The 25,263-nt window shown below is 35.7% G+C and overlaps 1 protein-coding gene across 2 annotated transcripts; it reads left to right on the top strand.

Moving 5' to 3' along the window:
- Positions 1-7,069: 7,069 nt before the first annotated feature.
- On the top strand, positions 7,070-15,647 carry LOC111406050 (amino acid transporter AVT6C-like). Of its 2 annotated transcripts, none has more exons than XM_023035234.1 (6): positions 7,070-7,191; positions 12,609-12,996; positions 13,119-13,271; positions 13,847-14,050; positions 14,217-14,524; positions 15,353-15,647. In XM_023035234.1, the coding sequence occupies exons 1-6, from the start codon at positions 7,189-7,191 to the stop codon at positions 15,383-15,385; spliced, it is 1,089 nt and encodes a 362-aa protein (XP_022891002.1). In that variant the 5' UTR covers positions 7,070-7,188; the 3' UTR covers positions 15,386-15,647. The 2 variants fall into 2 exon arrangements, with proteins under 2 accessions (XP_022891002.1, XP_022891001.1); XM_023035233.1 differs by having other exon boundaries at positions 14,217-14,673.
- The last annotated feature ends 9,616 nt before the right edge of the window (positions 15,648-25,263 follow it).

The following is a 25,263-nucleotide window of genomic DNA, read 5'->3' as shown; positions in this document are numbered from 1 at the left end:
GAGGAGGTTACTCATCAACAACAACTCTCATTTAATTGTTAGCCAGGTTAACAACAACTTCACAGCCTAGGATAAAAGTATGGTTGAATACCTCAAATTGGTGATGGACTTACTCCCTTCCTTCGAAGAATTCAAGCTTGCCGAAATCTCATGTGTTGAGAACGTCCATGCTGATGCATTTTCTAAGTTAGCCAACAGTAAAGATTCAGCAATGTTGACTTGGTTTCAGTAAGCCACCTCCTCAAGCCTTTCATTGCTACAAAGAAAGTAATGTGGGTAGAGGAAACCCCAGCCTGGATGCAACCTATCATAGCTTATATAAAAGATTAGGTCCTTCCCGACAACCAAGAAAATGGCTTACATGCTAAGGAGGAGGTCAGCTCATTTTACGTTTCTGGATGACAAACTTATGAGAGAGGTTTCTACTATTCCGTCCTTCGATGCGTCGGAAGAGAAGAAGCTACATATATACTCCGCAAGATCCATGAAGGCATTTGTGGTAACCACTCGGGAAGACTTACTTTGGCAATGAAAGTAATGAGGTAAGGTATTATTGGTCCACCTTGAAAAATGATGCCATTCAGTTTGTGCAAAAATGTGACAAATGCCAATGCTTCTCTCCCATTCAAAGGCAACCGTCTCAAGAATTGACTGCAATATATAGCCCTTTTCCTTTTACTAAGTGGGAATGTGGACCTCATAGGTCCCCCATCCAAAGGCATATGAAGTGCAAGTTTTGTTATCGTTGCTACAGATTATTTTACGAAATGAGTTGAAGTCGAGTCCCTGGCAAAAATCATGAAAGCAAACACTTCCAAGTTCCTATAGAAGAACATCATATGCCGGTTTGTGATTCCTCATTCAATTGTATTAGATAATGGAAGGTAGTTCGATTACAAAAAAGGTCCAGAACCTATGTGAGGAGCTAGGGATCAAAAAACATTTTCCACACCACATCATCCCCAAGCCAATGGGCAAGTTGGAGCTATGAACAAAACTATCAAATATACCCTAAAATAAAACCTCGATGCGTCCAAAGGGACGTGGGTTGATGAATTACCCCAAGTGTTATGGGAAATCCGGACTACTAGCAAGACTCCATTTTCAATAGCTTATGGTGCCAAGCCTATGAGCACGGTAGAGGTCGGATTTCCTTTTTCATATCAATTATACTTCAATGAGATATCAAATGATAAACTTAGAAGATGTGAGCTCAATTTTCTTAATGAAAAACGAGATGACTCTCAATTGAAATTGGCTGCATATCAAAAGAAGATGACCCATTACTATAATGCCAAAATAAAAAAAAAAGATTATTTCGGATTAACATGGTGCTTTGGAGAGTGTTTTTATCCTCCAAGGAGTCAGGGATAAGCACTTTGGGTCCAAACTGGAAGGCCCCTATCGTATTAAGAAAGAGCTCCGATCCAAAACTTATTGGATCGAAAACTTGGATGGCAAAGTACAACCTCATCCATGGAAAGTTGAACACTTGAGAATATACTATCAGTGAATGTACTTTATTGCTGGAGGGTGTTACCCAGCCCTTGTAACAATTTCAAATGTAAATGAATGAGTCTGTGTTCCATTTAAAATTGTCTAAAATAAGAAAGGATTTACTTTGCTCAAAAGTGTGGATGCTTGGGAAGAGAAGATCAGACCTCAAAGAGGATCACCTCGTTTGTACTCCGAGGCGTACATCACTGCATTGCCTCAACGAAACTGAACGTCAATTGAGAAGCCTTTACATAGATGAACCATCCACCATATGAAGAAGTGTGGACGCCTTGGATGAGAGGATCAGACTCAAAAGAAGATCACATTGTTTATATTTCAAGGTGTACATCACATGCTTCACCTTGACGAAGCTGGATGTTTAACGAGAAGCCTTTACATGGATGAACTATCTACTATATGAAGAAGCGTGGGCATCTCGGAAGAGAGGATAATCTCCTTTGTACTCCAAAGCATACATCACATACCTCAGCTTAACAAAGCTAAATATCAAGCGAGAAGCATTTGCATAAGTGAACCACCCACCGTACAAAAGGACTACGTCATTGTTCCTCCGAGCCGTATGTTGTAAGTTCATTATTAACCTAAGTCACACTTTCTTAAATTATGCCCAAACGTTTCAGTAGGCCTGTTTATTATGGTTTGAAGCAATCAATTGTTTGCATAAGTTATTTTCTTAAGTTATCGGAGTAGCTCATTATCTGAGAAATAAGACAATCTCATCATTTAAAGTTATTATGGTTGATTAAAAGTGGACTTAAGCATTATAGTTAAAGAATGAACATAAAATACTTGAGAATTTCATTTCATTGATGACAATTTATCAGTACAAGTTGAGAATCATGGCCATTACAAAGTATGAAAATAAAAGAAGTACACTATGCAGCAGGAAGCTGAGGCTCCGATGCCTCTACAAGAGATGCTTCGATTGCAGCTTGAGTTGAAGTTTCTTCCATAAGAGTTATCTTGGTCTGCTTCTCCTTTAGCTGTCTCTTCAGCTGGGGTATGAGGCATTTCCTCTAAATATTCTGTCGTCAGCTTGACTGTGTTCAGTTCTGGAAAAAAGGTTCTTCCACCCACTATACCATTTTAGCATAAGCAAACCTTCTCCAGTAAGTGGTGAAGCTCTGATACTCCACCATGAGATGGAAGTTGGTGATATAATTCTTCACTACGTCATCTTTCACCAGTGGAAGCTTAGCCTCCAACCTCCAAGAGCTGCACATAATGCTTCATGTGAGTTTCCAAATTTGATTGGCGTCCCTGGCCTTCAAGAGCTACAAGTTGGCCTTCTTCGAGGCTTCAATCGTAAGCATCTGATGATTGTTTGAGGTTTCAACCTTCTTTGTTTGAGAGACGACCTTGTACTGGGACTTATGAACTTTCCTCTTCAGAGCTTCAATTTTTGCCAAGGCAAAATCCAACTTGGCAGCATCCTTAGTTTTCTGGGCTTTCATCGCTTTAGTTTTGACCCTCAATTTCTTTGTTTCTTCTTCGGTAGCCTCCATATTGTCTACTGAGGCCTTATTCCTTGTTTAACTGTCAGTTAGAGCTACCTGGCATTCAAGGGCTACCCTAAAGACCCTGGCTCTTTGGCTTACGAGCACCACAGTTAGGTCTACCGCATAACAAGTAGACACATACAACTGCCACATATCGATCTAGAACTTATAAAAGCTAGCAATGGTAGCACAAACCTTTGGTGGCAGTATCTCCAACACGGCAGGGACTATCACTTCGTCCTGTCCCGCCAAAAATCTTCCAGACTTCCTCAGAGTACTCGTAAATGGAACCTTCTCTATGGCCTCTGAGGATGCTCCTCCTCCTTCCTAGCCTCATCATTGGCTCTATGCACTGCCTCTCCCTTGGCTGCCTTCATAGAGGCCTTTATAAGCATGAAAATAAGGGGGCTACTATCTTGGAGGAACGAGCCACGATGGTGCCAAACTTTTCAGAGCTGTAGTTGCTGTAGGACAGTTTTTTTTCTTCTGGGGCTCCTCCGTTATCTCCTTTTCCCTGTCTTTCTTACCTCTATCTGTCTTACAAGGCACCTCCTCAGCACCCTTCTTCGAGCATTCCTTACTGAGGCGTTCCAACTTGTCCCTGACATGCCTTGTCCCCAGAGGACGGCTTCAGGGCTTTCGTACCTATTGTGGAAGTGGCCTTCAAGATCGAGGCCATATCTAGGACAAGGTACTTCTTCTTCTCAAAGTTATCTGCTAGTATAAAATATACCAAGGTCAGATACTATCAAAATGATAAGCAACACTAACATATGAGGTTTAGTGCTTACCCCTGGATGCCATCAAACCAAAGTTAATGAAGTATCGACTGCAATCAATTAGGTGTTCAAAGTGTCTTAAATTCAGAGGACATTTATAAATGTCATCGATCACATCCCACTCTACTTCGTAAAGCTCAAAGCATGACCTCGAGTCTACAAAAGAGTGATGAAATCTCAGTTCAAGTTAAGAAAGAGGAAAAACCAAGGCATAACTAAAGACACTCACGGGCTTCGAAGTATTGGGTCAGTACAGTGCAAGCTGGGACTGTGTCTTCCTTAACCATTTGTCACCTCCCCTTTACCAAGAAGCAAGATTCCTTCCATCCCTTAATTGAGGAGAGAAGGCCCACAACGAAGTGAACATGAGCTCCCCAGGGGGTCAAGTAATACCATCCCTTCGGCTTGTCTTTCCCACCTCGCTAAGGAAACTTCTTTCCAAAGGAAGTATGCCCTAACAAGCTAGCTACACCCATTTGGCAGAAGTTGTATGGGAGCCAACATGAATCACTGCCTTGAAGAATGGGTGCAATGGCAGAAGCATTCCTGCTTTAAATAGGAATTCACTAACAGTTACACAACTTGACCTGGATAACAGGCACGTTGGTGGGCCTCGGGACAAAAAGTTCTATGTAATGAAAGATGGAGTATTTTTTTCAAAGTTGGTGAGTTTGGTGGAGGTCATTGTAGAACGAACGTGAAAAGCTCCCAAATCCTCCTCGTAATCTATTGGCCCCTCATTCATGGCCCAATAACCCGTCTCCGAATCTCCGGGTGCCCTTTCTTCACTGAACCTAGCGACTGTAACTTTAACACTAGTACTAGACTCGAAATTCATTGAAGATAATGAAAATGAAGGTTACGAACGATAAATCTGACAGAAAAATACCTAGATGAAAATGAGAACTAGGAACAAAGTCGTCAAAGGACAAAAGATCCTGAAAATAATTGAAAGCAAAGAGAACACGAAAAAATAGGAGATTTTTGCAAAGTAAAGTAGCAAAATGACATTTTTTGCCTTTTACTAAACGGGAGACAAGCCCCGACCATTGGATCAAAACCAATCTGATCGTAAGCTTCCAATTCTAAGCTAAATCTGAGGCATTGAATTTGAACAAAATTTTAAACGGACGCCTCAGATTGATGCATAAATCTCACGTGCAGTCCCAACACGCCTGCTACAAATTACAAAGATATCATTATTGCATGTTTAATATAATTGCCATACGCACACGAGAAGTTATGACGCCTCCGTTGCTTTCTCTTGGTAATGAACAAAGACATCAAATCATTGGCAGCACTTTTGAGGGCAATCATTACAACTAAAGCAAGCCTCGACGGTCCAGCTCTCTCTACCTCGGCTTCAAATAAATTTCAACTACTTCACAACTAAGTGAGCTTAGACATTTCAGCTCTTTATTCCTCGGCTCGAAATAAATTTCAGCTATATCACAAGTAAAGGAGCATTGATAGTTCAGCCTTTGTTCTCTCTCAGCTCCAAAAAATTAATCTCAGTAATAACAAAACCTAATGAGCTTTGGCGGTTTATGAATCATCTGCCTCGAGTCAAGAGCAATATTAGGTGCACCAGAAACATTCCAGATTGCAACTTTCAGCTTGAATCATGATCTTAATATCTATGCATGGACTTGGGAAACTATTGTGTGTGCTAACGAATTTTCATTTTATTCACAAAACAAATTAATGCAAGGCTTATTATTGAAGTCCAAAAATGATATAAAAAACCATGCATAAACTTTAGGGACTATTATTACACCTTGCCATACGTGACTCTACATCACCACACCCGGTCCTTCCTATCCATGTGGTCGACAACCGAGACTCTTTGTAAAGTAGCCAATCTACTCAAAGTATTGGAACCACCTCAGCGAAGCTCCACATACGATTGATGAGGCCAGAAGGAATGGTCCACGGCCCGTGTCTTCCGCTGAGGTTGAAGCTCTGAGGCGAGAGCCTCAAAGGAGTCCGAAACCCCTACACCTAGTGATGACCTGTACAAGGAAGATTTTAGACTTATGTATGAAATCTTTTAGGAACGATTGATGGGATATTTGTAATGAATGTAAATGTCGAGTCTTGTCAACAAAGTGACGAATCTGTGAAAACATTGAGTGCATTGCAAGCTAGCGGGTCAAAATTGATGCCTATGACTAAATATTTGAATTAAGGAGATGAGGCCACGTGTATTTCCATCCAAGGGTCACCATTTTATTTGTAATGCTCTAAATGCCCTCTATGTAACATGAAAAAAAATAAAAATAATGCAACTCTTGACACCAAAATCTACTCTTTGTTTTCTCTTTTACTAATGGTAAATTTACTAAACTACAAGTTTATGTTACTTAGCTTGAACTAAGTTTTTTGAGCTTGGTGATCACTATACAATCGTTTCATGAATCTACCATCGGAACCCAAACACATTTGTTTCGCGTATTTGAGTTTCTCCTACATCCACATTTTTAGATTATTAACAACTAACAACCCATCTTCACGTGTGGAAATTAACTAACGTGTACGCGAGTGGGCCCGACATTTGTTTTCCACGAAAATCGAGGTTAACAATTATTGTTCAACTCGAAAGTGTAATTTTGACTTTTTGGTAGAGTAAATCGAGATTAATTGGGGTGTCAATTTGGGTCACGGGCTCAAATGACCCATAGCTTGGCTAGAAAAAAGCCCAAGCCAACCCACGTGGCTCAACAAGCCACACATGCCATTTTAGGTAGTAAAAAGTTGAGCCTAAATAAATAAATAAAATCTACAAAATTTTAAAAAAGAAAAAAATTGCCTTGTTAAGGCAAACCTATTAAGACAGCCAACTACACGTAGCCGCCTTATAGGTAGCGACAACTGAAAAAGATGGGAGTCGGCTCAACTTGGTTCGTTGAGCTCCGAGTCGAGCCCAAATTTTTTTCGAACCACTTTTATTCAAACTGAGTCAACGAGTCGGGCCTAAATATTTTCCGAACCACTTTTATACAAACTAAGCTTGAGCTTTGAATTTCAATTCGGTTCGACTTTTTGACATCCATAGGATTAATAGATGCTTCTTAATTGGACAAGGGAGACCCAATTAGAAAGATCTATTGGAGCTTAGATTTTGTGAGTTTGGTTAAGTCCCTCTCTTGGCTCTAATATAGGTAAGAGACTTAATTGGCCCACTAAAATAAAGTCCAAGAAAATTGTGCAAATATGAAATCCTAATTGAGTATTATAAATATATCCTTTGTGGGTATATTTCTTAATGCTAGGGTTAGCCACATTCTCTCATTTTTCTCAAAAGGGGAGGCAGTTAAAGGTGGAAAACAAGAGGAAAGACCTAAGGGAGGAAGATTTGGCTAGAAAGGTGGAGAGACACTTAGAACTCCTTCATGGTTAGTTATTATCTTACCTTATGTGTGAGGATTTAAAAACAAAATCCAATGACCTCAAGTTAATCTAAAATCTATTATCCATTGAATTTAATATTCAAAGAAAAAAAAAATTTCCTCTTCTGATTAAATCTAAAAACCAACATCTTGCAATGACATAGTTTAATTGGTTTGGTTTAATTGTTTATTTAATGAAAAAATCTCAGAAATCCTCTATATCTGAGAAAATGATGGAAATTTTTGCTCCAAAAATAATTATCTCAAAAGGTTCTTTATTGAATATTTTCTTTTAAAATTGTTATATTATCTTAACTTGTTCTCCTGGCAAAATCTGTAATTTAAGTTTTCATTTAGGAAAAAAATTAGCTGGGAGGCATCATTTTTGCACATACATTCGGGGTTTCTGCAATTCTTGATACTGAAGCTTCAAAACTCAAAAGCATTTCATATCAGGGTATCTAGAAAATTACTGTATTGTTGTCCACTTTCCCTGAATTAGTCGGACATCCGGTCAAATAAACTCTTGATTTAAATAAAGGACAAAAATCGACCCAAGTAGCCAAATTGATTGCTCTGATCAGTCACCTTCATTAGGATTAGGATCCTCACCTCTTATTGGACCATTGTTTGGCCATTTTTTCGGTTTTCTTGTAGCTCATGTGTACATCATCGTAGGATAACATGGTACATGTTAAGTATTCTCAGAACAATTCAAAGTCCAACATATGTATGAACTTTTGCTAACAAGACTAATTGCATTTATTAATTCAATTACCAGGCCATCATGTGGGCTGTGGCTGATATCATCTTGCAATTATTATCACCGTCCAGCAAAAATATATGCTGGTGGCATTGCTGTAGAATGCCAATATGCTCTTATTTTTGCTGAACAAAATTCAAAATACAATGGAGTGAATTGCAATTGTAAAACTTTGAGAGCTCTCTCATCTCTTTGCTTTCAAGAGCTTTGTTCTTTGTAGCTTAGATAATTATTTTCTAGCTCGATGATAGAATTGTTAGCATTTCCAATTCGCCTAAAATAGTGACGAGGTGCAAGTCAACTACTTTCAACCGTTGTTTTTTGGAAGACACATGCCATTAGTCCTCTTGTACCATAGTGTGGGCAAATTTGTTTTAAGAAAATTGTGTGAACACATGCCTAGGATCCTTTCAACATCGCTACTACATCAACAACCAGATTTCCTCTCTTTTATTGTTGCTCTATTTATTATAACGTTTCTTACTATTATTTTATAATTCCAGCGTATTCCCAATTTCCTTTTATATTTTCCTGACATTTTAAAATAGATTCATCTCAAAGGATGAAAGAGGTGCTGAATTTGAAAGAAATATTATTGTGAAAAATAATATTCTTTCACAAAATTTATAAAACCTTGGAAACTGGAAATTACAACTTATGAATTGAATATTTTCAAATGAAACTAGACTTGTTGAGGCTTGACTTAGACCTTTCTAATATTGTCTGGAAATTATCTGTAGATTGCTATTCAATTGTTAGAATATAGCATAATTTTCATCATCTTTGAAAAATAAGCATATTTTCATTTGGAAAATTAGCATACTTTTGTGATTGAGAAAATAATAACAGGTTCAACCTTGGAACTAAAGGGAGGATCTCGAAGAAGAAGAAATTTCAAGGAAAGTGCTTCAATTGTGATAAGATGGGTCACAAATCAAATGATTGTAGGTTGCTTAAGAAAAACAAAAACAAAGAAGCAAATATAGGTCAATTACATTGACCATGATGCTTTTGATATTAGCCTATCAGATGTGATTTTTGAAGTGAATCTAGTCGGGTCCAACTCAAGAGAATGTTGGATTGACACTGGTGCAACCTAACATGTATGCTCTGACAAAGGGTTATGCATTTGATGAGATCGAAAATCGAGAGAAGCTTTTCATACGAAATTTTGCTACTTCTAAGATCAAGGGCTAAGGCAAAATAGTCCTGAAGATAACTTCTGGGAAAGAGCTGAATCTAAACAACATGTTTAATGTGCCAAAAAAAAAAGAAAAAAAAAAAACCCTAATCTCTGTTCGCTACTTAGCAAGCGTGGTTTTTACATGGTTTTTGAGTCTGATAAAATTATGTTGTCAAAGAGTGGACTTTCTATTAGTAAAGGGTATGTATCTGATGAGCTGTTCAAGCTCAATGTAAGGATTGTCCAAAAATATATCAATGAGTCTAGTTCTTGTGCTTATTTGCTTAAGTCCTCCAATTTATAGTATGGTAGATTAGAACATGTAAATATGATACCTTGAGAAGCTTAATTAACTTAAATCACATACCTGCATCCCAAATGATTCAAAACAAAAGTGTGAAACTTGTATAGAGGAAAAGTTGACAAGGCCATCTTTTAAAAGTGTTGAAAGAAACACTGAACCCCTTAATTTAATTCACAATAATAAATGTGATTTAAAAATGATAAAAACAAGAAGAGGTAACAACTATTTTATTACTTTTCTTAATGATAGCACAAAATATTAGTATGTGTATTGTTTAGAAGCAAGGACGAAGTTGTACAGAAATTTGTTTTTTTATAAAAGATATGTTGAGAATCAACTCAACAAGAAAATTAAGGTGCGAAAAAGTGACAGATGTGCTGAGTATGAATCACCATTTGGTGAGTTCTGTGTTCAAAATGGTATACTCCATGAAATCACGGCACCTTATTCCCCTCAATCAAATAGTATCGCTGAGTGAAAGAATCATACCTTGATAGAAATGATGAGTGCATTGTTATTAAGTTTTGGATTGTCTCAAAACATGTGGGGAGAAGTTGTCTTGACATCAAATTATATTTTAAATAAAGTACCCCAAAAAATGGAAGGCAATACTCCATATGAAATATGGAAAAGAAGGAAACCTTTTCTTGTTTATGAGTCTAAAATTTTAGACAAACATAAAAACGAGAAGATGGAATCAAGAAATGCATCGTTCGTTCGACATGTATTTTCTTGTAAGTCCAAAGAAAGACCAAGTTCGTCAAAATAAACATTTGAGACTATTAGTGAAATAGTTAAAACCATGAAAATGAAGAGGTTCAAGATAAACCTAGACATAGTAAAAGAGTAAGGACAAAAACTTTTTGGTCCAAATTTTTTGACATATCTGCTAGAAAGTGAACTACGAACTTTTGAAAAAGTGGTTAGCTCTATCAAAGGACCTTCGTGGAAAGAGGCCATTAAGTGCGAAATTGATTCCATACTACAAAATCACACATGGAAGTTAGTAGATCTTCCCCCTGGGTGTAAAACTCTAGGATCCAAGTGGATTTTCAAGAGGAAAATAAAAGTAGATAGATCAATTAATAAATACGAGACAAGGTGGGGTGAGGCTTGTAATTAAATATTATAGAGAACGAGAAAGTCTAGACTACTTTGATACATATTCTCCTATGACAAGAATAAATTCCACAAGGATGGTATTAGCAATTGTTGTCATGCGCAGTCTTGAAATATATCAAATGGATGTGAAAATAGCCATTCTAAATGGAGATTTAGATGGAGAAATCTATAGGGAACAATCTGAGAGTTTTACTATACCTGGAAAAGAAAAGGAAGTCTATAAACTGGTGAAATCTTTGTATAGGTTAAAATAACTACCAAAACAATGGCATAAAAATTCAACAATGCTGTAATAGCAAGTGGATTTAAAATTAATGAATGCGATAAATGTGTCTATATCAAAGACATTGAAAGTGAATATGTTATTGACATACTCATTGTTGGTAGTAATGATAGGATGATCAAATCTAATAAAGATATGTTGAATTTAAGATGTAACATTAAAGATATGGGACTAGCCGATTTTATCTTAGGAATAAAGACATCTAAAACATCAAATGAGCTTGTTTCAAATCAATCACATTATGTTGAAATTATTCTTGAAAAATTCAATAAAGATGACACTGGTGTTGCTAGAATGCCAATAGATATAAGTGTATATCTATCCAAGAATAAAATGAGAGTGTTTCTCAAATAGAGTACTCTAAAGTGATTGGTAGTCTAATGTACTAAATGAGTTGTACAAAACCTAACATAGCCTATACATTGAGTAAGTTAAGTAGATATACGAGTAATCCTGGAGCTGACCAACCATTGATAGATAATTGTAGGAGTGCAAAGGTACCTATGAGATACTCATAAGTCTGGATTTCATTATACGAGATATCCAACTGTCCTAGAAGGATACAATGATGTAAACTGGATGTCTGATATGAAAGATTTAAGATCTACTAGTAGATATGTGTTCATACTAAAATGTGCAGTTGTATTTTGGAAATCCTCGAAACATGCTGTTATAGCAAAATTTACAATGAAATCTAAATTTATCAAACTAGATAAATGTGTGGAAGAAGCAAAATGGCTATGCCATTTCTTAGAGAATATTTTAACATGGTCAAACTCTATACCTGCAATATATATACACAGTGACAGTCATTCTGCATTTAGCAGGGCACAGAGCAACATATATAATGGTAAGTCAAGATATATTCATCGAAGACATAATATCATTAGACAGCTAATCTCTACTGAAATTATCTCTATTGACTATTTAAGGTCAATGAATAATATTACAATTCCGCTTATCTAAAGGTTAAATTAAGAGTTAGTTGAGAAATCATCAAGGGAAATGTGACTAAAGCCCATGAAAGAATATATCGATATAAAGGAAACACAACCTAATTGATTAGAGATCCCAAGATCTAGGTTTAAATGAACAATCTAATTGTAAAGATCATGTCGGATCACTATGAAAATTCATCATAGTCTATATGTTGAAAAAGGTGATACTCTTAAGGAATATATGATAAGCTAATCTTTTAATGATCCTTATGTTTCAAAATATTCAATCGGAGTAATATGATTTACTATTAATTAAGAGATCACCTATGTAAGAAACTCATGGGCCGCTTCAAAGGGGAATTAGAAGGGCTTAATTCCTTAGAAATCTTCATAGAATTAGGGAGATAATCATGATCAAATTGAACAGAACTATGATAACTGAGTTGTGTTTAGAAGAAGCTTGTGTAGAGTGTATCATTGTTTACACAAATGGCAGAATAGTTTAAGGACATTATATCTACTAATTAGCACGTAAAGTAAACATACTTACACAAGTGAAGGTTCAAAGGGTAACACCTACCTATCCCATGCAGGTTTCAACCCGTTGAATTCCATTAACATGTCTGTTTGTCATTGTTGATAATTTCATTCATGTGGGAAAGTGTTGAAAAAAATTCAAATTACAATAGATTGTGTACAATAGTAAGAATAATAAATTTTTCTCTCTTTTATTGTTACTTTGTTAATTGTAATGTTTCTTTCCATTATTTTATAATTTCAACGTATTCCTAGTTTCTTTTTTTATTTTCCTAACAATTTTTATACGGCAGAGGATGAGATCAGAGAAACTAGATGACGGAGTTCATGCCCCTCTGCTACCTGAGGTTGAACAGGTTGAAGATAAAACATCCGATGAAGGCAGATCAATTTCTGGTGCTATATTCAACATCTTGACTGGCATGGTCGGTGCTGGAATTATGTCGATTCCAGCAACTTTCAAGGTCCTAGGTGTAATCCCGAGCTTTATACTGATCTTAATCATTGCTTTCTTCGTGGACGTCACAGTGGAGTTCCTGTTGAAATATACTCAGTCAGGCAAGTCTAATACTTATGGTGAGTTGATGGCAGAGTCATTTGGGAAGTTTGGATCTATTGCACTTCAAGTTTGTGTTATGATCACCAATTTCGGTGCTTTGATCATCTATTTGATTATCATTGGTAAGAAGCAATTGATTTACATTTATTAGTACCTGGTATAAATTGAATGGATGCAACCTGTTGATATGTCACCTATTTTATCTGTTGTATTCATGTGATCACAATTTGATGATAATTTACAGGAGATGTCCTCTCCGGAAGCCAAGCTCAGGGATCATTGCACTTGGGCATTTTACAGGAATGGTTTGGCGTCCACTGGTGGAACTCACGTGCATCCTCTCTCCTTTTCATTGTACTCTTTGTCTTGCTTCCGTTGCTGCATTTTCGGCGAATAGGTTAGTAATAGTAATTGGCCCTTTACAAAGAATGTACAATCTTGTGGTCTTCTTCTAACTCCTTTATTCATATTTTTCATTTATGTTGCTCAGATTATAAGTTTACTGTCGCACTTGGATTTACATTAATTCTTTAAGAGATCTTGTTTTAAATTTTATTAATAATTATTTTAACCTTGGCAATGATGATTTTGATCAGATTTTAGACAACCAGTTATGAAAGGAAATAAGATATTATATTTAATGACCCAATTTGTGTGCTCGAGTCATAAACTTACGTACTGTCCGTTTTGGGAAAGCCTGAATTAGTACTTGAATTCAACTTAAGTCTCTCTTAATGTGAGATCATGTGTTCGAATCTTGGGGACGCAATAGAAGTCCATGAGGAATAAGATGAGTTCAGGTTCTCCTAAAGCTAATAGTACGTAAGTTAACAACTTGGGCATAGAGTCTGGATTGTTACATTATACAAAGATAAATAAATACATACCATTTTGTACATGAAAAACAGGAGCAGATTTTCTTAAAATCAATGGGCATGAATGACTAACTCTTTTATAGCTTGTTATCTGCAGATTCCTTAAGGCATGCCTCAGCTTTATCCATTCTACTAGCGGTATTTTTTGTTGCCATATGCTCAGTGATGGCAATATATGCAATATGGGTCGGGAAAACCCAAAGACCAAGGCTCGGACCAGACTTTGCAAGTGGTGTCTCATTTATTCACCTCTTTACTGCCATTCCAATCTTTGCAACAGCCTTCGGATGCCATGTAACTAGTAAGATTATAGGTTTTTATACAGATAAGTTAATGGCCCTTTCTCCATTCGGTTTCCTTTAATGTGAATTTCAGGTTGAAGAACTCATAACTAAAAAATGGACACAGATTTTATTATTTCTTTAAACTACTTGACTCGTCTCTCGACTATAAATCAATGTATGCAGTTCATCCAGTCAGAGCAGAGCTTAGTAGACCTTCTGATATGAGGTCAGCAGTCCGGATCTCTCTGGTGCTGTGTGTCGTAATTTACTTTGCTGTTAGCTTCTTTGGGTACTTGCTGTTTGGGGAATCAATCATGGCCGACATGCTTGTGAACTTCGATAAAATTTCGGATTCCCTTGTTGGTAGAATTCTCAACAATGCAGTTAGGATAAGTTATGCAATTCATCTCATGCTGGTTTTTCCCGTGATGAACTACTCATTAAGGGTTAATGTAGACGAATTGCTCTTTCCTAATACACCTGGAGGAAGTGTGAGATTTTTATCTCTTACATGTATTCTACTTGGATTCATTTATTTGGCAGCAATAGCTATTCCAAATATATGGTATTACTTCCAGTTTAATGGGACGACGACTGTCATGTGCATCATGTTTATATTCCCGAGCTCGATCATTCTTAGGTACGCAACACAATTGTTTGGTTGTGCTTAATAGTTACTTTTCATGAAAGTAAATTAACATGTTTGGTTGTGCTTAAAAGCAGGTGAAACTTTCTTTTGAAGTTACTTTAATTTGTCAAATTTAATAACTCATTCAATTATGTTACCTTCAAAGTAAAATGGAACAGAGAGGAGCGACGAAGATTACGAGCTTGCTTCGATGTGTTTAATAGTTACTTTTCACAGAAGTAAATTAACTTGTTTGGCTGTGCTTAAAACAGAGAAATTTTCTTTTAAGTTACTTGTTGGTCAAACATGATTTTCAAATTTATTTCTTTACTAATAATATTTACTTTTCTAGAAAGTAAGTCTTTAATTTACTTTTTAGAAAAGTAATTTTCGAGCACAATCAAAATTTTTTTAAAGACTTACTTTTTAAATTATCTTATTTTGTTAAATAATATTTTCAAACTTATTCTTGCACTAACAAAATTTACTTTTCTAGTCTCAACTTACTTTCTATAAGAGTAAATTTCAAGCACAAACAAACATTCTGTAGGACTTACTTTTCGGAAAAGTATCATTAACAATCACTTAAGCACATCAAAACATGCTCTTATGGCTTTTTATTTTTGCTTGGTTATATATTTGTTTCATCTCCTCTTTCTTGTTCCTGACTCGCCTCGTAAATTTCTTGCAGAGATGTGCATGGGGTATCGACCAGTCGGGATAAGATATTGGCAGTATTGACGATCGTGCTAGCTATTGGGACGAGTTTGGTTGCCATTTTCTCAAATATCTCCGATTACTTTTGCAAAATATGATGAGAAAATATTGATTGTCCTGATCTTTGCACCACCATCACAGTCTTCCAATTTAGTCGAAATGTAGTTGGGGGAAATGAATTATGCTTATTGGAATTGTCAAGAAATCAAATTATGTTGATCTGTTTTGAATACAATTCAAAGTTAATAAAATTGCAGGAAGGTTCTTTATATTGTTGTATTCAGTGGATCATTTATGTATTTTTATATTTGAATTTTAGGCTGGAAGTGATTGGATATTTTCCAAAATCTTGGCATTCAAATTACAGTCCTGCTATACCTACGGTGTGGATGACAGTCAGGTTTACAGTCCTAGCTGGAGAATTCTTTAAAAAAAAATCTTAATAAATGTACATCAAACTTTACATAATAGGTTACATAATGTTATATGTCACTTATACATGTACATCAAACTTTACATAATATGTTACATAATGCTATATGTCACTTTATCATTTGCCAATTTAAAACATATTCAACTTTTTCATCCAATATTTTCCCTCCACATCATTTTATGTAATCATTTATGTACCATTTTTATGTATAAGTAGCATAATCCTAAAAGAAATAAAGGAAAAAAAAGCTTAGCCCCCGTTTGGCCCTCGTTAAATTAAATTTCATTTTCTCTCTCTTATTTTCAATCATACAATCTTCTATAAAATAATATTACATGTAAATCAAAATTTTTTTCTTTTTCAACCATTCATTTAAAAAAATAAATAAAAATAATACAATTCCACCCTTTTAACTAGGAAAAATGGGGGCCAAACGGGGCTGAACCCGTCCCATCTTTTCGGCACAAGCAGAAGCTTGATTGGTCGCCACCTCTGGCCATCGGACAACCATTAAGCTCCTGTTTGATCCCCATTAAATTCAATTACATTAAATTACATTTTTTTCTATCCTATTTTCAACCACACAATCTTCCATAAAATAATATTACACGTAAATCGAAAACTTTTCCTTTTTTTTCAACCACTCATTTTTCTAAAAAATACTATTCCCCCCATTTTCATTTTCAGGTAATGGGGGTCAAACAGGGGCTAATTTACCTCTTCATCCTTAACAGCGAGAGAACACAAAATCGTCTCCACCCAATCGTTTTTAATTTCAGCTAAGCAGGCATCAGAACCACCACCAAACTCGTTGCCATTTTCGATCGCCACCATACCGATAACTGGACTTCTTCCTCCCCTCCTTGATGTTTATATACCACCGTCTAACGTTTTGCGTCGGGTAAGATAAAATAAGGCAGCATAATTTTGATTTCGAATCTAGGGATTGCATATTTCATATATCTGTTAATTTCAAATGTAAATCACAATTTGTCCCTAATTTGTTTTTTGCTTGTATATGGACGTTTTGGTATATGTTGTGGATGAACCATTTGTTGGGTTGTGTAATAGTTTTGTTGTACAGTCGCTGAGGCAAAAGGTAGAAAGTTTCCTTAGAGGCTTCTTTTTTTACCTCCATAGTTTTCATAGTGCATAAGCTAGAGGGAAATCTACAATTCAATTTTGAAGATTTTCTATCCTTAAGTGGGGAAGGGGGATGCTTGCATCTGAAAGTTAATGCAAGGCATATGTTGATTAGAGAAGCCAGATAATTGTGTAATGCAATCCCAACCCTTAGCTTTGTTATTTTGCAACCCTGAATGATTGGTTGCATGCATTTAGTATATATGATTATGAGATATTCCATTGCTACATCATTATTTATTGGAATTGATCGTTCAATTTCAATGTTTTCCCTCGGTTAGGTGATATGGTAGGAAGGAATAGGGGCATTTGCTATTGATGTAGGATGCCTGGGCACTTCTTGTTCGACTGTCCAACTAAGAAACGATTCCCAAACTGTGGTGAGGGCATCGAGAAGTGTATGGAGGTCAAGAAAAATATCAAAAACATTGGGCGATTTGTTCTTCTGCTATTCTAGAGATTATGAGCGTTTCAAGTGGAAAACTAAAGACGAGTCAAGCGACAAATCGCCTTGTGTTTTGAACTGCACGTGCTAGAATAAATTACCTTGTCAAAATCTGTCATGCATGTTCAGCACTTTTGCTCAAATCACAAAGAAAAAAGAATGTGGAGATATACATCAACATCAGAAGGGGCGGATCAATGAATCAACGTTACGGGGGGCAAAAAAAAATTTTAAAAATTTAATGTATGAATAAAATTCAGATATATCAAAAAGTCGTAATATAACATTAGCTATTACAGTTGTATCCTTAGATTTATCACTCTTTGAAAAAAAAGATAACACGGTTCTTCTTTCTTGGTAGAATGTCTAACTTCTTCCATGTTAAAATCCAAAACTAAAAGCATTAAAATCAAAACTCAATATGTCAATATCCCATAAACATAAATTGATAAAATCATAATCATAAATTTGTTCATAATGTAAGAGCTTAGAACTTAAAATCTTCCTTCTTAAATCATAAATTCACACCCCTCTATTGTAAGAAATTATACATTCATCATATACCAAATCATAAATTCTTATCTCTGTATTTTCCTTCCCGACTTAAATTAATTCATATTGTAAGAATCTAAATTTGATATCAGCAGCCTACTCATCATGCATATGTTGCAAATGAATTAAGTTCCAAAATTTCTTGCCTACATTTTTTTTATTTCCAAAAAGAAGTGGTAACCTAGAATTATTTCAACTATATTAGGCAACAATGAGTTTATGCGACAATGTAAAAATTGGAAATTTTCACAAATGACTTTATTCATGAGGGATAGGAAGAACATAATTTAAGATGGAAGATTTAAGGTTAAAAAAATTTGGGAATTTCAATTTTGTATTCAAAAATTTCAAATGACGCTTGAGGTTGAATTTTGAAGAAAGAAGAAAAGAGAGGAATCAAATGAGCCAGTGATGGATTTGGGCTAAAATTAAACAAGGGAATTAATCATATATACCTTATTAATATATAATAATTCATTTTATACTATTAAGTTCAAATAATAACCCAAAATACTTCAAACCCCCAAATAAATCCAAAAGTACTACATGTTAAACTTTCCATTTTGTTTACGTGACAGAAATTTTCCAATGACACATAAAACGTGTGGCATTAAATTCAACAGCAAAACATATGGAATTCAATTTCAAAATTAATTAGTTGCTACAATAATATTGAAAGAGGAATTGAGACTATCCATTATTGGCAATCGTGTCAAAATGATTACGTTGAGGTAATCCTAGTGCTTGGCATTCGATAAGAGTTTGTGGCTTAGATAATTTTTTCCGCAAAATAACTACAAGTAGTATGTTCATATCAAAATTTCTAACCAATATTATTGTAACATTGGATATTCCATATTATCTATGTTGTAGCGGAAATCTCTCGATAAATCTTGATTCCGGACTCAGAAAACAATCAAACGAACACCGGTTTACCTTGGCTCGACCCGAGACTTTCACCTTCACTTTGGACTACTCTCTTTCTCTCTAACCCCACAAAGGAGAAGGTTTGTGGTGTTAGCAATCCACAAAGGTATGGAGAGGAAGAAGAACAGTAGTTGAATCTTACTCACAACCTCACATGGCTTCCCTCTCTCTCGGTTGCCTCTCTTATCTTAACTCTCCTCTCCATTGCTACAACACACACACCACCAAAATGGATGGGAGATAAATACATATATGTAGGTTAGTTTAGGTCACTCTAATTGGGTCTAGGGTTCACTAAGTGGGCTACCAATTAACCTAAACTAATGGGCTAATATTCAACTCCATATTAATCACTAAATGGTCCAACTAACCAAATAATCATCTAACCCAAACCCGAACCATCCAAAAGTGTAGTTCATCTCCGAGTCGAGCCAAGTTCATGGTGTCGATAAATAATCTGACAACTATTTTAAATCATCGTCCGGATTATTGGGTATCAAAAAACCCAACATATGTTTTTGAATTTCATTTCTTTCTGCCATTTTTTGAAATGAATGTGATTCTTGACTAGTAACAATGGAATGGTAATGGGTTGTTTACTACATTGCTGTAATTTAATGTATACACACTTAGAGCGCAGATTGAACTCTATATGATATGTTTGCATATCACAGTCTCTATAATTTAACATCCACATAACTTCATTTTGCGAGAACTCGAATTCTTGCGCTCTTTTGACCTTCCGAGCAATATCTTGCACAACATTATTGTTCACTAATAATTATTGCATGAAATTAATATTCACCTCTAGTTATGAAGAAGATGATTTGGAAGATATCGAATATGTAGAGGACAAAGGACCTTCATTTGTGACGCTTGAAGGGGGATTGTGAAACTAGAAACAATTTTTAGCTAGCTTTTTGACCATCAGAAGGATGGTGTACGGTGTTTATGGGAACTACCTTGTCATAGAGCAAGCAGAATAATTGGAGTTGAGATGGGTCTTGGTATAATCATCCATGTTTTAGCTTTCCTTGGATCATAGCATTTTGATAATATGTAGAAACCAAGCATTGTTATTTGTCCTATTATCCTCTTGCAGCAGTGGAAGAGAGAAGCTATGAATGCCCCCACGGGCATGGCACACTGATAAAGCAGGAGGGCTTTATACCGAGCATCGATCGAAGGTTCGAATCTCCGCGGCAACTGGTAGACAACATTTATGTTGGAAAGCAGTTGTCCTGTGGAGGTAAAGTTATGGTGCGCTTTGTCGTCCCTCCAAAGGTCTTGTCTGCACGTCATAAAAGGAGGTTTACAGGAAGGAGAACTGCATCCTGAATGTCCGGCCCAAGTTTGTAAAAGCATTGACCGTATTCAAATTTACCTGGGTGGTGAACCAGGGGGGAAGGCTGCCACTTCTCAGGATTAGTCAAGCAAAGCTTCGACACTTAAGTTATCAAAAGAAAAAAAAATAGAGAAGCTATGAAATGGTACCCAAGATTTATCTGAAGATAATACATGACTCTGCTAAGTAAATGACTGGTAGGAAAAAAAAAAGAAGAAGAAGAAGAAGATCAAAATCAAATGAAAGTGATGAATTATTTGACATTGATAGTGTTGGAAAATTATCTTCTAAAAGTACCCTTGGTTATTGCAAAGAAGTCTAGAGAATTGGCTTATTTATTTATATAATTTACACAAAAATCTACTCATTTCAATACATTGTTTAGCTAACTCAATTGCATAATTCTAGACGGCGAATGGGGATAACTCAATCATCGATCACGTTCATTGTTTCTACTAAAATGCAAGAAGTTGGAACTTTGCTTATGCAAGACAAATAGAATCGATTTTAACCCTTGGATTAAGCCGTTCGTCCAATCAGTTTTCAATAAATGTCATAAAAGTTAAACCATGAATGTAAATAATTCACCATCCACATTTGAAATATAGTTAACACAGCAAGATAGATAATATCAAATTTCATTGAACGACGAAATGAGATTAAAGCTGAAAAAATCACCCATCAGATTTAGAATCTTCACAAAACGGTGTAAATTAATCATCTAGGACATGCAAAAGTAAATAGCTTTACCAAATTTTTTTTTTTTTTTTAAACAATGTGATCAAAAGTAAACTAGCATTTTCCAGACTAATCAAAAGTAAAATTGCTAATCCAAGAAGAAATATACTTAATCTACATCGCTGTTACACAATAACGATACGCAACAGCTTTCTCTCCCTTCTGATATTTCACGATACAAGATTTAAGTTAGTCTCATAACCTTTGATAAGCTTCTTGCAAACGTGCTGGTATAGTTGAGCTGCCAGGTGTGATTTTGCAATTTTTGCATCTAACATCTCTATCATCTGGTTGATAATGTATTCGGCAAACTTAATTACATATAAACAACAATTGTGCATGAAAAATGAAGGCGTAAAAAAAATTACATAAATTGGATAGTTTGTGATAAACTAGAATCTGAAAACCTGTGATTGTGACATGTGTATACTAGTAATACATCCAATTCTAATGAATCACCGTAATTGTCTTGTGGTATACCATCCAATTCATATGATAATAAAAGGAAAAGGAATGATCTATACGATTTTCATGATGAACTATAAAATTTCTTCATGGCTATTAGAGATTTCATTATTGCAGAATATCATAGCAAGGAAATCAATTTCTAGACACAAAGTGAAAGAAAGGTTTGAATACGATTGAAAGGAAAAATACCTCAATTCTGATGAAATTTTTAAAGAGTAAGAGCGCAATTTTGGGGATTTTTTGGGAAAGTTAACCAATGAGGGGCGTGTTTGACGGATTGATTAAAGTAAATTCAAATATTTATTTCTTAACGGGGAATGTTGAGATGTGTTTGAATGAGTAATTACAGCTATGGAATCATTTAATGGATTATAGAAGCAATTTTGTGTGTGTGTGTGTTTTTTTTACTACATGAAATGCAGTAATTTTGGTTTTAAAAATATAAAGTAGTATAATATGAATATATATTAAAAATAAGGTATGTGGTGAAATTTCCACATTAGACAAAGTTAGTTTTAAGAATTGGGCCAAAAATTAAAACAAAACAAATAATTAGTTTTAAGAATTAGACTGGGCTTGCCAAGTGGTATTAATTGTTAGTGGGCTATGCACTAAAAATTTAAACCATTTTTCATAAAGAGGAAATTATATCATTCCAGGTCTTTAAAGATAACAATTCAAAAATTAGGGTTGATGTTTCATTATTCACAAATCAGGTCCCCATATATCAAAACCCTTATTTATCTCCACAACTCTCCCTTTTTCCCCACCATCTCTCTCCAGTGAAACGCCACTCCATTATCTCCCGTATGAATCCGGTGTAATCGCGAACTCCGCATCTTCCCATCATCGCCGTCATCGCCTAGCCCATCACCTATATTCAATCCATATCACACCAGATGGAGCGCAAATCGTCTACCAGAAGGAGCGCAAAATTGTCGTGAGTTGCTGTGTTATTTTACCCATATCGTGCGATTGCAAATTCATCCATGGCCGTCAACGACGTCGTCGCTCCCTGCAAACAGCGCTCTCTGTAGAACAGATCGATGGTGGTGTTCTTTTTTCTTATTGTTTTGATGTTAGTTGTGGGTGGTTTTACTTGTTTTCGATTTTGCAAGTAGTTGTTTTAGTGGTGGTAGTGGTGTTGGTTGTTGAGTGGTGGTGTTGCGGCTTGTGCAGCGTCGCCATGGGGACTGTGTCTTGGTTGCTGAGAGCATGGCAAGTTCGTGTTGGAGTGGTGGTGATGGTGGCTACTGTGGTGGCGACAAGGACGGTGGCGGCGGCGTGGGTTCAGATCTGGGTGGTAGTCGTCGTAATAGTGGTGAGGTAGTGACGTTGGTGACAATGGTGTTGTGTTATTATTGTCAGTGGTCGTTGTGACGGTGGTGGTGGAGGTGGCAGCGTAGCGAGGGGATGCGATGAAGAGTGTTTGCAACCAACTATTTGGTCGATTTGTGACCAAGTATTGGTGTTGGATCGGGATTGGGATCGGGTGTTTGGGTGTATGTGACCAATTATTTGGTTCTTGTGATTAACTATAAAAATGTGACCTTAAAATTTGATAATTTCTGGTTTAAAAAAAATGTGGTCAATAAATTTGAAAATATGTGATCAATAGATAAAATGTGGCCTACAATTTTTTTATCTGTGACTAATTAAATAAACGGTGACCTATAAAATTGTTGATTTGTGACCTCTAAATAATCTGTGACCAATAATTTTACATTATGTGACTAATAAACAAGCCGTGACCTGTAATTATGTACAGGTGACCAATAATTATATAATTGTGACCTTATTATATTTAAGTAATAAATATTTTAAATTAATTACCTCATACCTGAGTTTTGCATTTTCAAACCATACATCTGACTTGTGATTTGGTGTAAATTAAATCAATGAGTTATGATTTTTTCCCTTTCATAAATTTGATTTATTTTCTTGGACCTGGACTTTGGGCAGTGGGCTACAGCCTAGTAAAGCCCCTGCCCATGAACATCACTATGTGAAAGGAAAAAAGAGTGATGGAGGATAATGGGCAAGAGAAGGGAACCGTTCCATGATTTGCATACAACAATGTGGCGAGGTGAAGGCCCTTGTTGGAGTTTTCACACTACGTTTTTTGTAATTGGCTCTATATTTGTTGTAGTTTATATTTGTAACATTTCACTTTCATTCAAATAGTTCACTTTGATATATGTTCTAGTAATTGTTGTAGTAGTTCGGTTTGGTATGCTATTACTTATGTCCAGTGGACAAGGGAATCACTTGTACGTGTACTACTCTCTTTTTATGTGAGGATCCCGTTTGTTTGCATTACTTTACGGTTTGCAATGAAATTGACCTCATCAACAATATTTGTTTGTGTTTGTCATTCCAATCACTTGACTTAGTTTTGTCATAAATAGACGCAACAAAATGCAAGAATAGTGGTTCACTAAGGGCATCAGTTTGGTTCCCAAAAAAAAGTGACTAACAGCTTGGTATTTGACCACGGATATGGCAGCTCCTGATTTAGTTTCATTCACATTGACAGAATTTAACATAAAATTCATTTATTAGATTTGAAGCTAATCTTCCATTCATTGCACTTTTACAAACCAAAAATCCTAAACAATTTATATGATTTACATCATATGCAAAGTATACATCCGAGAAAAGAAATGGACAAACAAACTGAAAATCAAACTACGTTCGAACATCATCTACGACAGATTACTGTTTGACGCGTTAACCACCCCCATGTTCATTCTGTTGGAAATCTACTTAACATGCGCAGCGGAAAATTAAAATACTTTTCGATTTCCACCCGGAATCGTCTTTGTGTTTAGATAGAAATTGTGATAAAAGTCGTACCTTTCTCTAGATCTGCAAACTTCTTTGCTTTTATTGCGTTCCAGCAATCTTGATCTGCCAACCACAGTTGTCCAATTATCCAGCCTTCAACGATGATCCACACAGAGAAAAAAATTGTAGGATTAGGATTTTCTTCTTGTGTTAGCAAGAATAATGAATTCTCTACAAAATTGTAAACCCTAATAACTTATATATATAAGCCCAAACGGACTTGGCCTAACCCGATCCAATATTTAATTAACTCATTTAATTAAATTCGGTCCGTAAATTAATTAATCTAATTAATTAATTCAGGCCTTTAAATAAGCAATCTAATTAATTAATTTATCTAACGCTTGTTAAATTAATTAATCGACAAATCACAATCTTCCAATTCTCCTTTTGTGTGCGACCCATCAGGTTTTCGATCACAATTCCTAACGACGTGAAATATTATTTTGATCTAATCAAAATTGATAAATTAAAATACCCTTTTAATTTATCACCAACTCACACTCTCCGTCCCAAATTGACATCTAGCAATATGTCAAGGTAATACATATGACGGAAAATGTCACGTGGTATAACAAAATCAAACTCGTTCGCTTACCGTGAAATTATAATCCCTTCGTCAATATGATCCGATCTATTACGAGATATAGAAATGTGTCAATCCCGATTATCGATCATATCTTTCACTCCACATTAAGTCAATATAAGTCGAAAACTCATTTTCGACTTATGAGTACACCTTAGCTAAGGATTTGATTATCGAATTTATTGAATGAAACGCAGATCATAATATCTTACTATCTAAGAGTGATGAATCATCTATTGGTTATTCACAACCTTCATACGATTCTTGACATACCCGAATGATGCCGTATTAGCCACCCTTGGTAGAGCAACATCCAACATCATCAAAGCATGACCGTCCTCATATAAGATACTATAACAACCTCAAATCAAAGGACCAATCCCACTACCAAACGTTAGAAA

Source organism: Olea europaea, chromosome 12, assembly GCF_002742605.1.
Source record: "Olea europaea var. sylvestris chromosome 12, O_europaea_v1, whole genome shotgun sequence".
Lineage (NCBI taxonomy): Eukaryota > Viridiplantae > Streptophyta > Magnoliopsida > Lamiales > Oleaceae > Olea > Olea europaea.
Note: the sequence above shows the minus strand (reverse complement) of the source record. Positions and strands in the feature narration are given on the sequence as shown.